This window comes from Hyaena hyaena, unplaced genomic scaffold (genome assembly GCF_003009895.1).
Source record: "Hyaena hyaena isolate Hyena2069 unplaced genomic scaffold, ASM300989v1 scaffold_407, whole genome shotgun sequence".
Lineage (NCBI taxonomy): Eukaryota > Metazoa > Chordata > Mammalia > Carnivora > Hyaenidae > Hyaena > Hyaena hyaena.
In genome coordinates, this window is record NW_024081037.1 from 209403 (window position 1) to 226249 (window position 16847).

The 16847-nt window shown below is 36.4% G+C and overlaps 1 protein-coding gene across 1 annotated transcript in view; it reads left to right on the forward strand.

The window, feature by feature from the left end:
- LOC120245096 (ABI family member 3 binding protein) overlaps positions 1–16847 on the forward strand; it is a 202315-nt gene that overhangs the window by 80770 nt on the left and 104698 nt on the right. Inside the window, exons 16-28 of the mRNA XM_039251968.1 lie at positions 1445–1510; positions 2658–2732; positions 3292–3366; positions 4703–4777; positions 5656–5727; positions 6529–6603; positions 11353–11394; positions 12439–12477; positions 13103–13183; positions 13628–13675; positions 14739–14801; positions 14918–14992; positions 15695–15742. Of these exons, the coding sequence (XP_039107899.1) occupies positions 1445–1510; positions 2658–2732; positions 3292–3366; positions 4703–4777; positions 5656–5727; positions 6529–6603; positions 11353–11394; positions 12439–12477; positions 13103–13183; positions 13628–13675; positions 14739–14801; positions 14918–14992; positions 15695–15742 (834 nt within the window). The remainder of the gene's footprint in view (positions 1–1444; positions 1511–2657; positions 2733–3291; positions 3367–4702; positions 4778–5655; positions 5728–6528; positions 6604–11352; positions 11395–12438; positions 12478–13102; positions 13184–13627; positions 13676–14738; positions 14802–14917; positions 14993–15694; positions 15743–16847) is intronic.

Here is a 16847-nt window from a genome sequence, read left to right on the forward strand (position 1 = left end):
TATCCGTGACTTGAAATCGGCTTGAAGCAAGTCTCAGATCAGCAACCGCCAGCATTTTTGTCCTTTAAAAGGTTAGTCATTCTTATCTGCCTCTTTAAAATTGGAGCTAGGCTAAAGAAAACTTTGTATTGCAACGTAAAGCCTCTTAAAACATGTGCACAATTCAATGCTCTTTCTGTTTTAGAAGATTTTGCAAAGTAGTAGATTGACCTTCACAAATAGAATTCTTTTTCCTGCTTTTTCAGTGTGTGGTGCAATATAAAGTGCCCTGTGTGCATATCAGAGTGTATCACACAGTCTGATATTATCTTTCTTACACCTTCAGCTAGTATGGGTTCAAAGTCATGGTATGGTCGCTGACTTACAAGTAACCTTGCTGAGTAAATTTTCCTGTGAATTCCTTTTTAATTTATTTCTGTACAGCCATTTTGACTGGGTCAGAAAAGTAACATCTACCTCATGACAATTAATGCTTTCTCTTCACCTCCCGTTACCATATTGACAGCTCTTTATGCAGAAAAAGAGAACATTTTTATTTTGATGCTCTTTTTGCTTGCAGATTCAACTCTTATGTGAACGTCAAATTTATCCCTGTATTAAGCTCAACATTTTTTTGAAGGCTACCCTGCTTTCTTTAGTTTATGTAGAATATAAACTTTATCCTGAATTCCACCTAGATTGTAGAAGGGCTCGTGGCTCCATGAGGAATATAGAAAAAAAAGTCACCTCTAGGCAAAGTCGCAGGAGGCGTGGTCCAAGAAGAGGCTTTTCTTGGTCCTGTTAACGGAATGGAAAATACACTGAATTTGACAGAGCCCATGTGGGACCACTGGCAGATGGCTTCACTGCTGTGAATCTCAACTTCATTGTCTAGAAAATGAAGATAACACCCCATTATCTAGAAAATGGGGATAATGCCTACCTCACATGTTTTGCAGGGATGTTGAGAGGGTTAAATAAGCTGGTATGTGAGACACTGCTAGGCAAACTGAAAAGTGCTATTCAAACATAAGATTCCATGACGGTTAACTTTTACTAAGTAGGAAGACTAAGCTGTTTGGTGCAAGTAGCTTCAATGTGACTGCTGATTCCTTCTTTGGAAATCTCCCCTCAAATTGCTTCTGACTCATTTATGTTTATACTCTTTGAAGCTCTTTGATTTAGAGCTGGCACCACTTCACTGTAAATATATAGCACTATGTGCACATCACCCTTGAGGCCAGTGCCAGGTCTCACTGTATAAAAGCCTTTAGTTCAGGGATAGCCTAGAGGCGAGTCTTAGTGATTGCTTACATGCTTAATGACCAGACCAATAGCCCAGAGCCCAAACTCACTAGTACTTACATAAAACTTCGTTTTAACCAGCATTAAACTATGTCATGAAATCTTTTAAAATTAATCAAAATTAACATCATCTCTTTTGTTTTACCTTTTCTTTTAAAAGCAACTTACGATGTTTTCTCAAGCCCTACAACATCAGATGAGCCTGAAATATCAGAACCCCATACAGGTATATCTAGCCTCTCAATTCTTTCTTTAGATGCCAGATGTTCTGGCAACACTGCTCCTCGTTCTTGCTTTTAATTTCACAGAGTGACAAAGCATACTCTTTAGGGCTCTGCGGGAGAGAAATGGCAGTCAATGTCAGGGAGATGAATTCTACCCATTTCTCTGTTGAGCGATTACTTGTTTATATCCATCAGTAGTAAGCTTTGCCACATGTGGGAGAGGCAGATAGAGTTGGATGCCATTAAGCCAGAGTAACGTATTAACAAAATCACTCTAAAAAGGTTTTAGATTCTTAGAGACTTCTCTGTAGAGCAGTGGCTCTCAAATGGGGGTGAGTTTTCTCTCTTCTCCCCCCAGAGGCATTTGGCAATGGCTAACACGTTTGATTGTCACAACTGGGGAAGGTGGCACTGACCTCTGGTGGGTAGAGGACAGGGATACCACTAAAACCCTGCAATGTACAGGACCGCCCCACCCCCCAACAACAAAGAATTATCCAACCCTAAAAGGCAATAGTGCTGAAGTGAGAAATCATGCACTAAAGAAATCATGTCATTCATTTGTCTATAGTAGTTCATTTGGGTCTAATGTTTGGCATTCACGTACCAATCCACATACATTGAGTGTAACTCAGTCTAATAGTTCCTTTTAGCAAATGTTTAACAAAACTCGGTACTGTGAGAGATTCCAAGTTAATATGAGTGGTCTCTGCTAGACATAGATATATGTCTGATATTTTTGTATATTTGGCCTTATCTGCACATTATTTGTGACATGATAAAAGCAAATAATTTTAAATAGCAGCAGAAAATGAGGGAAAAAATGGAATAGAGTGCTGATTGTGTTCAGTTAGCAGTTAAACAAAGGTAAGAAACCAGAGAAAACAGTTGAAACAAGAGAAAACAAGTTGTCATACGAAACATTGTTTTTTTTTTTTAATCAGAGTTTCTAACGTTTAATGTATGTATGTTTTTAAAAGTGAACTCATCTTCAGTTCCTAATGAATCCCTAGTTTAAAAATGTTGGTCAGCAGTCGTTCAAGTGTTCTTGATACTTTTCCCCATATGAGACATAATTTATTACTCATGAATTTGTATTTTATTCTTGGGGCCTTCTGCTTTTATAAATGTTGACATTTATTCCAACAGAAACAAGTGATCCATTTCTGGATTCTGTCCCACCTAAAACTTCTAGAACTCTTGAACAGCCAAGGGCAACACTGGGTAATGTTTTTAACAGAAAAATCCTACTTTGTTTTCCATCAAGAGAAAATCCATGTGAATGCCATTCTTCCAAATGACATTTCATTCCATCACATTTAATCATTTATTTTGTTCCTATTTCTGAATATATGTGTATATTTTTTCCTGTAATGCAGGTATCTTATGTTCCATTTTGGGTGCACTCTCTCTCTCTTTCTCTCTTTTTTGAACTGTAATAGATGATTGTTTTTTCCCTTCTTAAAGGAATGAAAAGCTTTGAAAACTGCATGGACTCTTTATCATCCATATCATCCCATGTCCTGTGTTTATGGCCTGTATCACCTCTCTTCCATGTATTGAGTCTGCCTGGAGTCAGCTAATGAACAATTATCATTCTGACCTTTTCTCTTCTTTAAGTCATTATTCCATCCACCAGCTTTCAAGACCATATGCATTTTTCATTCTTAATCATGGATTTGTAGCATGTGCTTTGTAACACCACCTAAAAAGCATGTTAAAACCCTTAAAATACCTCCTTTTAACTGGAATTACTTGGTGGGTGGGGTGTTTGTATTTTCAGCTCCAAGTGAAACACCATTTGTTCCTCAAAAACTGGAAATCTTTACTAGTCCTGAAATGCCACCTACAACACCTGGTAACTAATGATGTTTTTATTTGTGTACTTTGAAAGAATAGATAAAATGACCAAAAAAGAATCCATTACGCTGGACTTTGAGAATATTTTCAGTAGTAAATATTCCCCTTTATTCTCTATCATGAAATTCTCCCAAGAACTAGGTTATCTATCATACTTTGCCTTGTGAGAATCCTCAAAGAATCTCAATAATCTTGGTGTCCATATATTTGAAGAATTATCTCCTTTCTATAATCCTTTCAACTCTGCCAACCAGAAAACTGCAGTGGAATTACAGATGATAATTATTCTAAAATATATTCTCTTCTACTTAGCACAATTAGACACCACTTGGTCAGAGTACTTTTCTCAAAGTAGTCTAAATACAAAGAGCACCAAGTAGATTCTAGAACTCTGGACATGATAAGAAACGATGGGTAAGAGAGATAACACAGCCTACATTCTATAATGAAAAGTTATTAGAAAAATGTATTTCATTAACCCCTGGTGAGGTTAGTAATGAGCTACAGAATTAAAGAAGTTCTGAATTTCCATTCTCAAAATTGTAAATATTTGTGTTTCTCCCCTCTTGTTTGGTAAACTTACTTTTGAGTTCCTTTTTTTTTTTTTTTAATTTTTTTAAATGTTTTATTTATTTCTAGGAGAGAGAGACAGCTTGAGCAGGGGAGGGTTAGAGAGAGAGGGAGTCACAGACTGAAACAGGCTCCAGGCTCTGAGCTGGCAGTCAGCACAGAGCCCGACGCGGGGCTGGAACCCACGAACCGCGAGATCATGACCTAAGCGAAAGTCGGACGCTTAATCGACTAAGCCACCCAGGCGCCCCATATAATTGAAATTTTCTAAGAGGGTAGAACTTCAATGTTCTACCACAAAAAAAATATGATAGGTGTGTTAATTAACTAGATGGTAGAAGTGCTATATATATATATATATATATGTATAGCATATATCAGANCACAGAGCCCGACGCGGGGCTGGAACCCACGAACCGCGAGATCATGACCTAAGCGAAAGTCGGACGCTTAATCGACTAAGCCACCCAGGCGCCCCTACTTTTGAGTTCTTAACTGTACCTGTGTTCTTAAATCCCTTGAGTGCCCACTTCCCAGTATATTTAACTCAACAATATACCTTTGTTTTTTCATACAGACACTTAATTCATTTTGGCCCAATCAGCACATTTATTGAGTACCTTCTCTGTATAAAGCACAGTGCCTGGCATTCTGGGGATACAAAGAAATTAAAAGCAGTTCTTGTACTCAAGGAGTTTACAGTTGTGACCTGATTGGTCCCTGTGCAATATTATTTATCAAAGCTATATTAAATCTTCTTTCAGCTCCCCAGCAAACTACATCTATCCCTTCTACACCTAAACGACGCGTCAGGCCCAAAAAACCAAGACCCAAACCTGGTAAATAACTCTCTTTAACTTCTCAGGATATGTAATTCCAAATAGAGAATGTCTGCCTCTTTATCACAAAAAGAGGCTATATGATTCTATAGGTCAAAGTTTCTTCACAAAATTTGAAATTAACTGAAGATGGATAATTAATGCAAAATGACAAAGGTCAAGCAAGTTTTGAATAAGACTTCTTTGAAAATTATGTCAGTGATCTTCTTGCATGTGAATTTTGGTATAAACCCAGAAACAAGTCCTAATGTCTTGTTAGTGTTAGTAAGATATTTAGTATAATCATTTCCTTAGTATGCATGTGTATTTAGGTGTTTATTAGGCTGACACTTGGTGTTTGGGGAGCCTACTATGTTTTCAACTTGAGCTAGGGCAGTGGCTTAGAGGAGGGACCATGACTCCGACTCTCCAACTGCTTATGATGAAACAATTCTACAGCAGAGAATGAGAGATCTACTTGTGAGACTACAATACTTGTGCAGAAGTTCAGAAAAAGAGATGAGGATTTAAGCTTCAAAATAGGTGTAGGGTTTGGACAGAGAAGGAGGAGAGAACACATCACAACGCAGAATTTGCATGGTGGAGGTAGCTTATCAGGAAGTGATATTTTTCACTGTCAAATAATACACTCAGAATCATGCCCAACAAATCAAGTTTTGCTTATTCCATGGTAGTATACATACAGTTTTTTTTTTTTACAGGCTTTACTATTATGACTGAACTTAAAAATTATTTCCCCAAACTTGTACTCACTACTTTTGTAAACACTAACATTAAATATGGCAGGATTTTGAAAGGGTCATTCAGTTCTTCATTGGGAGATATCTTTTTATTGTCTGTAGGATATCTTAATATTTTTGTTTCCTTTCCATCACCAGAAAGAACCACAAGTCCTGGAACAATTACAGCTAAAATTCCTAAAAGCCCTGAACCTACATGGACAACATTGGGTAATATGTCCTGAGTAGTTAGATGTGTTCCTTAATCTTTCCATGAAAATCCAGTGCATTAGCTTTTGTGTAATGTCTCAGTCACTGTGCTAATTGGATCATTTTGACAATGCTGATGATTTCATAGAGTACAGCAGCTCCATGGCTTTCATGGTTTTGGATAACTGGCCCCATAGTTAATGTACCTGAAATCAGCATTCAGACATTATCCTGTACCTTGGAAAGCTGGTAAACCACTGCTGTTTCATCACCTTCCATCAATCGTTGCATTTGAAACAGAGTCTTAAACATATTTCTCCATTTTTTTGAGTAAGATCCTTCAGTTCACCTTCAGACTTCATTAGGAAGAACAATGTTCTTTTATGATGTTATTAGAATTTCAACTGTAGATCATAACGTTATATCTATCAGTGATTATTAATTGTAAAACATGCCTTTCTGGTGCTTAAAGACTTGAATATGGCTGAGAAATGTCAAGTATGGAGGCAAAATGATTCCACTGATTTTTTTTTAAAGATAATGGATTAAAATAATTTTCCTTGTGTAGTTATTGTTGATATTTGTAGCAGTGCTATTTCTGTTAGTTCAAATATGCTCCTGAAATGTTTTTTTTCAAACCAGATGAAAATTTATCACTGTATTTCCTTTCAGTGTTCTGTAAAATATTCTCTCAATGGAACACTTCCAAAACCTTCCAAGATGAGGAGTTCATTCTACTTAAAACACAGGTTTTTCTTTTGTGGCTTTAGACACTGAACTGCCTAAACATTAACTTGATGATTATTTTCTTTACTTTTCCAGCTCCCAGTAAAACACATTTTATCTCTTTGAAACCTAAAATTCCTCTCATCCCAGAAGCGATAGACACCAAACCTGGTAATTACCCTGAACTTTTTTTTCTTTTTTTCCGAAAAGTAGAGTTGAAAAATCATTTTATGCCACTCTTTGGAGTAGGAACTTCTGGTTGCTATTTTGTTATTTGATACAATTTTTCCATGAAATGTGCAAAAATGCAATGAAACGATCTCATTATAACCAGCCCCTCTGATATTATGGCAGACTCACTCTGAGCTGTTGGGTGGATGACCAACCCAGAGAAAATACAGAAGTACAGTGATGGGAGTGATTGAGGACTCCCTTGTCTAAGATGAAATAGTTTCCAGTGCCACAGCTGACTGGAATTCTGATCACACTAAACCTCCTTTCAGCCTAAAAATGGAGAAGTGTTTCCCTCCCCTGAAAACTCTGCCCTTGTTTTAGAGCTTCTCAGTTCTCCAGCTGCAAGATCAGAAAAGATCAGAAAGGGTTGTGCTCTCCTAATGCTCCATGACTTCTTTCTGAATTGAAGCTTATATCTGAGCACTGACTTTTGTTTACTTCTCAGGAGATAACAATGATGGTTTGCTGAAGAAAAGAAGGCTCTTTTGCAAGAAGGGGTTATTCTGTATATGTAATTAAAAACAGAGACAATTCTCTGCATATAGATTGCAGGATATATTGAATGACCAAATCTCCATTTTATTCTATCTATCTAGAATCTATACAGCAGTTGAAATTATTGACTTATGAGTGTCCTTTTATATACAGGAATTTTATCACTACTCATCATTTTCATCCGAATTTTAAACTCTTAGCTCCTGGAAGAATATATTTCTCACTATCCAATTCAGTATATTTTTCATTAATGCATGTTTACAAAATATGGTTGAAACCAGAGACTTTCTCCTTAAGCATATATGGTTTTTTGTTTTTTTGCAGTGAAATGGGTGAGGAAGAAAAACGTAACTGCTCAAAAAGGAATTCTCATAACTCCCTTCAAAGAGGCAGTGAGATTTCCAGGCATAGGTGTCAGACTAAACAAAAGTAGGGATTAGGCAAAGGAATGTGTAGTTGACACTGTGACCATGGATGAGGTCTCCATGTTGGAGAAATGGACTCTTACTCAGAGGGGTTACTTAGAGAAAAAAGCACACAGCTAATGAAACTCAAGACCCTTAACTATTTATTTTTTTAACATTTTATTTATTTATGTGGGAGAGAGCGGGTGGAGTAGAGGATCCCAAGTGGGATCTGTGCTGACAGAAACAAGCCCCATGTGGGGATCAAACTCACAAACCGTAATATCATGACCTGACCCAAGGTCAGATGCTCAACTGACTGAGCCACCCAGGTGCCCCAAGAACAATTTAAATCAAAGAACTCCAACAGCTATATGACAGAAGGGTATAATGTACATTTATGTAAAAGTCATGTTTAAAGGGCTTTGGAATAAGGTAATTACTGTTTTTGCTGTATTTTGAATAGCTATTACCAAGCGGATTGAGAAACATTATTGGATGTTTAGACCATCAAATTTAAATACATATCTCTCCCATCTAATTATTCCTGTTATTATAAGATAAAAGTTGAAAAAAAGCAAAAAAAAGTCTCCAGATGATCTTAATGGTTTATATATGATTAGTTACATTACTCATTTCAGTCATTTCTAAAAAATGGTTTAGTATAAATTCATCAACACAAATAAGGGATGAGGATGTATGCCTATCATTCTAAGCTATTTGAACAAAGAAACTTCTTAATTTGACATTTCCTTTTTAAATGTGGCCAATTATTTGGAATCTAAGGAGTCTCTATTCCTCTGATTCATACCTTCTAGTCACTTTGGAATATCCACACCTTTCCCCCTAGCATCAAGTATAACCACTTCAGATTCTGCACCTAAAGTTACACAGACTCAAATTGACCTCTAGTGGTCTGAGGCAACACAGAGTAACAACAGGATCTCTGCAAACGATTGCTTGGGTTTTAGCTTTTTAAAATGTATTTATTTTTATTTTAGGGCAGGCCACCATTATAGCTCTGTGGAAGATTTCTGTTTATAGCCAAGGTTCAGGAGAGCAAATAAACCACAAAAAGCTTTTTTATTTGAGTGATTCATTGCCTTTCCCACCCCTCTCCTCACACTCTGCTATTTTTCCATTTCACTTTCCATGCGAATTGCTTTTCCTTTGGTTTTCCTTTGTGGTTAAACTAACAAGTAAAAAGCCACGTTGGGTTTGGCTTGTTTTATAAGCATAATCCAGTGCTTTCTTGAAAATCCCACCATCTACCATGTCCCAATGTGTCTGCCTCAACCAATAAGAATCGCTTCCTTCATAGTTAATCTTTAAATTTGTAATGGCCTTTGACTATTGAAGCTTTTAATGGACTGGGGGGAAAAAAAGGGAGAGACCTCCAATTACAGGTATTTTTTAACACTGTTCTCTGACATGTAGATAGAATTGTAAATTTTTCTTATTGCTTGCTACAAATTCCCAAGCCATTGTATTTTTCTTTTGTGCTGAGGTGACTGGTGTAGTTATTTGCATGCCGCTTAACATTTTTATACCTTTATCCATAATACCTTAAAATTATAAAATAGAGGAAGTCTTGTCAGAAGATATGTTTGCTTTATTTTTAATGTATGTTTATTTTTGAGAGAGAGACTTCGTGTGAATAGGGAAGGGCAGAGACAGGGAGACACAGAACTGAGCAGGCTTCAGGCTCTGAGCTGTCAGCACAGAGTCTGAGGCCGGGCTCTAACTCACTAATCGTGATCATGACCTGAGGGGATGTCCCATGCTTAACCCACTGAGCCACCCAGGTGCCTAAGAAGGTATATTAGCTTTTAATAAACCCTGACTTTAATATTTCTGTATACAGGTGAATTGGAAGCTTAATTGATGGGGCTCCATACTTATTTGATCTCAGTTTCAGTCAGGAACTAAAAAATGCAGATTTTTCTTTATGAAATTCATAAGACCACATTCTTTAATCTTTGTAAGTTCTAAAAGATGCTAAAGTAGCAAATCTTACTTTTTCAAAGTTAGAAGGCAACTTTGCAGAAATTAAAGCATGAATTACAGCCTCAAAATTTCAAGAGTTTTTCTTGGCTATTTTCAGATATGGATTTGTTTTGATAGTTATATTTAATGTATTGACATTTACTATTTACCCTTTCTCCTGTAGAATCCGAGATATCCAGGCTCCCCCTATCCTCTCTCTCTCTTTCTCTCTTACACACACACACACACACACACACACACACTTTTTGCTATGTTATATGTATTTCAATCTCAGACATCATTTTGGCTTTGTCATTTATCTGTTGTAATCTATTTCTGGACAAGTTCTTGAGAAATCAAAAAAAAATTTTTGGCCACAGTCACGCTAATGAATGATGCCACATTTCAATAATATCTTGTGCTATTCATTGCTTTCAGAATAAATGAAAATTCTCTACCTACGATATTTGTTGTTATATTTTCTTTTTTTATATGCTAAAGAGTCCCTGCTTATTTCCCCAAACCTTTCCACAGCCCCTAGTCCAGAAGTATCACAGAGAACTCCTGGTAAATGTAGTATAAGAAGTATAAGTAACAAAGTTATTTATGTCCTCTTAAGCTGGTTGGTGGGTGTCCTATTAATTAATTTCTTTCCATAAGAAAAAAAGCCAAAGAGGGGTTTCTGGGTGGCTCAATCGATTAAGCATCTAACTTCAGCTCAGGTCATGATCTTGTGGTTCATGGGTTCAAGTACCATGTTGGGCTATGTGCTGACAGCTCACAGCCTTAAGCCTGCTTTAGATTCTGTTTCCCTCTCTTGCTGTTCCACCCTGCTCACTCACTCGCTATCTCACTCTCTCTCTCAAAAATAAATAAAAATTTAAAAAAGAAAAACATTATAAGAAAAAAAGGCAAAGAATCTTCACTTTTTTTCAGTTTCAAAAATTGCGTTCCTTTTTAAAATTTTCTTCCTGAAAGAAAAGAACTCTTTTTGTTCTGTAGAATAAGAAATCCATTGTGTGATCTTTTTATAAGTCCAGATATCATAACCAAACTGTATTCAGCATGAAGTATCATTTACTAACTGCCAATTTGAAACACATTGGAAGCTTTGTTATCTTTCAGAATATTTAAACAATATTGTTATTTAATTATTTCAATGTCTGATGAAATATAACTTTTTGACTTCTTTGATTTGCTAAACAAAATAGACTAAATTTCATACGTAAACCAATTTGTTCACCAGCAATAGGTGCTAGCAAATATAAGGAACACCATATGAACATTTGTGGCCCTTTTTAGACCATACGTTCAATTCTTTTTTTTTTTTTTTTTTTTAAGAATATCAGATCCAACCAACCTGAAAATCATCCAAAACTAACAGATCTCAGGCCTGGTTATAGGTTGAGGTTTTGGCTCTTCCCACTTACTTGGATGAAACTGACTATCCTGCATGAAAACAAAATGTCAGGTGACAGGACACTATAAACAACCTGAGAGAGGCTACCCTGACCTTCCCTTAAAGTAGTATCTTCTCAGGTACTAGGAGCAATCTTGAGAATATTGGGTGGTGGGGAAAATAGCTAAAACTCAATAAGAAAAATCAGAATTCTCAGTTCTTTTATTGTGGTTCATGGAAAGGATGTGGGTGACTGAGCTTTACTGTAATAAACCACAGAACCAGACTATTCACCCTGAGAGAATACCTTTTACAGTAAAGGACATTTAATTACTAATTAATTAATTACTAATTTAATTGTTATATTCAGCATGGCCTTTGATAATGCCTGTTTTATTGCAGCCCCAGAACCTCAGACTCTACCACCATCACAGTCAACAATAGGTAATGAAGTTTCCTTTACTGAATGAAAAAAAAAAGAAAACCCTCTTTCTTTAGCACCTTTTATGTTGAACTTTGTCCTTGGCTTGGGTTTTTTAAAAATTTCTTAATTGTCCTTCAGATCTTTATTTCAGCCATTTTTGTCAGAAGATACACTCTTTGTGCTTTAACTAAGCCGAGCCTCTGAAATAGCCATGAAAGCCATACTGGTTTTGGTTTGACATGTTCTGTATTGTCCCTCCTTATATTTGAGTAATATTTCCCAAGCTTGTTTTAACCTGGCTGTTTCCAGTGGAAGACCTTGGCTTTATTTGAGGATATTTTTTTGTGTTTTTATTTTTAGAGGTGTTTTTCTTACTTTTGAAAGTCTAACATATGCAGATTTTCTTGAAAAGCATTATGCTCTTTCCAGATCTACATATCCTGATGTGTCACTCGGCAATTCATTAAGAGAAATAGAAAAACTCACCCCAAAATTTATAGCTTCTTTTTCTTCAAGAGAGCAAAAGTTGTGTTCTACTGGTGCTATCTTAGCCAAAACCCATATTTTCCTTCATAACACAAACTGTTGGTTACTTTATTGCATTCATACCTTCCAAATGAGAATCATGCCTTCTTTTGTTTTTTCCATTTTTCTCTCCAAACTTAACGGAGTACATTTTTGTTCATTTTGTCTAAAAAACACAGGAATCTCTTAAATAAAAAAGAAATGTCTTATGTGGATAAACGTTTCACTGTTTATATATAATTGCTCAACTTTGTAATTAGAAATTAGAATTTTTCAGGGGCTCGTGGGTGACTCAGTTGGTTAAGTGTCTGACTTTGGCTCAGGTCATGATCTCAGAGCCTGGAGCCTGCTTCAGATTCTGTGTCTCCCTTTCTCTCTCTGACCCTCCCCTGCTCACGCTGTCTCTCTCTCTCTCTCTCTCAGAAATAAAACATTAAAAAATTAAAAATTAAAAAAATAGAAATTTTCATATCTAATTAGATTTTTATCATTTTTCCTTTGATTTTGATTCCTTCCTGATGATTTTCATGTACTCTTAGGACCTGTAACTCTGGAAACCAAACCTTCAACAACATTAGGTAATACAGTTATTGTGCGAATGACCTTTGTCTCCTCTTTTCCTGACTGCTGGTATTTTTGTTAGCAGGCTTACATTAATGGATTAATCCATGGATACATGTGTGTGTGTTCTTTGTTCTTACTTGCAGAGAAAAAATTTAAGTTCTATAGTTTTATAAACTATATCTCATTTTTAAGAAGTTGGCTTGCCTGAAACAGTTTTTGAATTGAAAGACTTTTTATACATGCTGTTAACTTGTGAACTTTTAATGCTAAATGAAAAACTTCTCCTTTTGAATCTTAGGCCAAATAAGTTTTAATTCGTATCCCTAGTGGGTCCTTAAAGGTGCCTTTCTTATGTTCTTGTTAAACATACACCTTCAAAATTTTTATGAGACTGTCTTCTCTAAGCTGTACAGACTTTTGAGTTTTCCATCTCAAAGTGGAATAGGGAAATCTCTAATTAAAAATATTATCCAAGACCTTATTTAACTGGGTAAATGATGATAGAAAGCTGCAAAAGAGAAGAATATCTACTCATAATAAACCAAAGGACTTAAATGTGCTTCTAAGATAAATGTAGTATTGATTGTCAGTTTTTAGAGCTACTGCTCCTATATTAACTAGCTAATTTTCTTTCTTTAGCTTCACGAAAGACCAAACGACCAGGTCGTCGCCCCCGTCCTAAAACCACACCTAGTCCAGATGTGCCCAAGTCCAAACCTGGTAAATGTGATGTTCAGGATTCCAGTTAACATAGAAAATGGATTATGGTAGCTTCTGATACAGTAGCTATCTACTACCTAAATAGCTGGACTTTAAGAACCGGTATCGTTGATTTTCATATTTAGGTATCTGTACATTCTATACTTGCCATATATTTTTATTTTTTATTTGTAACTATTACGTACACACACAGTCAGCTGGCCCACTAAATGGGTCATTAAAGTAGGGCACCCTAAAAGTCTCACATAGGATGCATATTTATGGCAGATGAAGTGGGGAAAGGAAGAGAAAGAGGGGTAAAGTAAAAGGTAAAGTGGGAAGAGTAAAAGGTAAAATCACATTCCCTTTTTGAGGGATGAGGAGTTTGAGAGTGGGGAATAATGTTTCCTTCCTCAAGACACTGCTTCTTGATATAATTAGTGTTCTTGCTGTTTGCTCCCATAGCTCTGGAACCTGCTACGGTACAACCGGAGCTCTTGGTGCCCACAGTCGGTAATTCTCTCCTCTAGTTGCTTTCACGGAATGTCACTTTGGCTCTTCCTACTCTCTACCCAGGCATGACTGCAGGGCCACCACACCATCGCCATTTCATTCCATGCTTTTCCTCATGTTTCCTCTCTGGGTCTGAAGAGCCTGAAGCTAGGAGACATCTTCTAGAAGAATCCTACCTGTGCACTTCCTTAAGGAAGGTCTGTGGTCTTGGACACAACTTCCTGGTTCTCCACAAACTCTTTGTCTCTCCACATCCTTCTGCTGAGAAAACCTTGTACACCTTCTCAGGGACTTCCATTCTCATTCTGGGCTTGGCAAATGGCAAGATTTCATTCTGGTGCCACAGTTGTCATTTCATCGCTTTACTCATTCCACTTGTAAGACTTTCACCCCCTTACAAAGCTGCATGAAATAATGGCTTCTTCAGCTTTCTGTTTCTTTGAAGAACTTTTGTGAGTATATTTTGACAACTAGAAGCGTAAACACTATTCTTGGTCTAGGGTCCAATATAAAAATAGTGTGGTCTTTGTAACTTGAGAACATTAGAAGTCCCAAGCTTGCTTTATTGTTTTTGGTACTAATGCTGTTTGTTGTTATTTCAATATAGTTTCTCAGCATCCCTAGTAAGTGCTTTACTTTGGAAAATTCCAGAAGTCTGTAGCTATGTAAACTTCTGTATAATTTAAAGTGTGTGTGGATTATTTTCCAGGTCTACTAAACAAATTCCAAACTTCTACAATACTATTTTTATGTTGAAAAAAAAAAACCCTTCTAATTAAGAAATACAACTATCGTATTTGTGATCTCTGAAATTATGTAGAAAAAAGTCTTATTACAGTTCTCATTACTTTGCTCAAAGGCGCATTTTGAACATTTCTGAAAGATTTTTCCTTTGGAAAAATCAGTACAAATGGACATATTTCCCATCCTTCACATACCCCAGGAATTAATTTTGTTGTATATTCAGTGAATTTATATAGTATCTTTGCTCAAGTGTATGTGTCTTTAACTATGTTAGTTATAGCCATGATCATTATGCTAATTTTAATACCTTTTTCTTTAGCATCGAAACCATCCAAAAGACCTAAAACCACACATAGACCAGATGCACCTCAAATCCAGCCTGGTAATCACTACTTTCACTGCCTTGATCTATAACTAGGAAAATGGTGTGTAAGTAACATTAATCTTGACATTCACAGCTCTGCTATGACACTAATTATAGCACCTTTTTTTCTTTAGATTCAAAACCACCAAAGCAATTACTTCCTAAACCCCAAACCACAGCACAACCAGATATGCCACCAACTAAACCCGGTAAACATAATTTCCAGTGCTTTAGTTTAAGAAGCTTATTTTGGGGAATGTTGTTGAAATGATTTACAATTTGTCATACCATATATAGCATAGAAACCCAATGCTTTGATTTTGTTAGTTATCTTTTCAAAGTAACCACACCAGTTGTTAAATGAACAATCAATGTGTAGGAAGTTACTTAATTTTATATTTGATAGTCTGACAGATTCCATTTTCTTAACATTTTTAGGCTTTGTTTAATGAATTTGGGTATGTAATGAATAGAAGCCTGATTTTTCTGTATCTGGAACATAGTTGAAAGTGACTTTAACATTCACCACCAGATAGGACCAGGAAGGATGACACTGTGTTCTTGTTTTAAAGGCACGTAATCAGGGACTGGCTTCCCCTAAAATAATTTAATGGGGTTTTAAACAGTAACTATTAACTAAGTGATTTCCTACCAAATAAGAAGATATTTATATAACAGTTCTAAAAATTCAACAGTTCTGCAACTGATATTTTCTCCTAAGTTTCCAATTAGTGTAAAATTCTCATTTAGTAAGAGAGAATCTGATAATAAATAAACTTATGAAGAAAGCAATTTATATCAATTTAGAATAAACCAGTTTATGTATCCTATGAATTAAGCATCAGGGAGCACCTAAAACTTTAGACTTCTTTACTTTCATTACTCATATCTGTTTATGTTTCATGATGCAGTCTTCGAGCCTGTTCCATTTGAGACTGAAGCTCCCTCTACAACCATAGGTAATGATGTCTTCCTTCTCGGTCAGTGTTTCTCTGGGCCTCCCCCCTCATCAATGTCAGTAGCTACATCCTCTTATGTAAACAATGGTCATTCATCATCTTTTGCAGTCATTTCCACAAATGGTTAATTGTTTTTAATGGGAACTTTCAACGTCATAAGGCATTCTTACTTGTGCTGCTCAGTTTATAATCCCTGAATGTCATTCTTCCTTTGATCACCTTCAAATTGCTTGAAGCACTTGATGCTATCAAGGGTCGCTGGGGCTGAGAGAGCATCCATCCTGCGGTCCAGGGAATCTTTGAGAGTTCTGCCTTTATGTGTATATAATTTATGGTTATGGGAAAGGAGCAGTTAAAAATGTGGTTGGGGATTGAGGCCACGCATAATTGTCTCTTTCTCGCAAAAGTCCTTTCCTCTTTGATTCCATACTATTCAAATACACCTGAACATTTCTGTTGACAAATTCATCTTGTGCTGATTTCCAAGCAAAATAAGGTTTCCTTTTTTTGTTTGATGGCAATCAGTTTTGAATATTGCTTCATCATGTTGTCCTCACCTGCTCCATCTCTTCTGTAGGCATAGGTTTCCATTCATTCAGAAGAGGTTGTCAGATGTGGCTAATGCAACTCTGCCGTGATGTCTTAGCAAAAAGGAATCTCCATATAAGTGTTTACAGAGTTTTCATGATAAGGTGTTTAATGTTACATTTAGTCCTCTGGACTTAATGACAAATAGAGATGGTAATTTAAATCCAAGGAGTTATAAATCACAATTAATTTCATATGTATGCATAATTCAATCATTTTCAGAATATTACAGAACTATAGGAATTCTGTTTATAGAGACAAAAAGTTGAATGATTATCTTCAGACTTTTTTCTTAATCATTTCTATTGCTTGTTTGAATAATTATCTCCTAATAATTAGGAGAATAATCTCCACGTTATTCATTTGAAATACGTGACTAAAGGGGCGCCTGGGTGGCTTAGTCGGTTGGGCGTCCGACTTTCGCTTAGGTCATGATCTCGCGGTTCGTGGGTTCCAGCCCCGCGTCGGGCTCTGTGCTGACTGCCAGCTCAGAGCCTGGAGCCTATTTCGGAGTCTG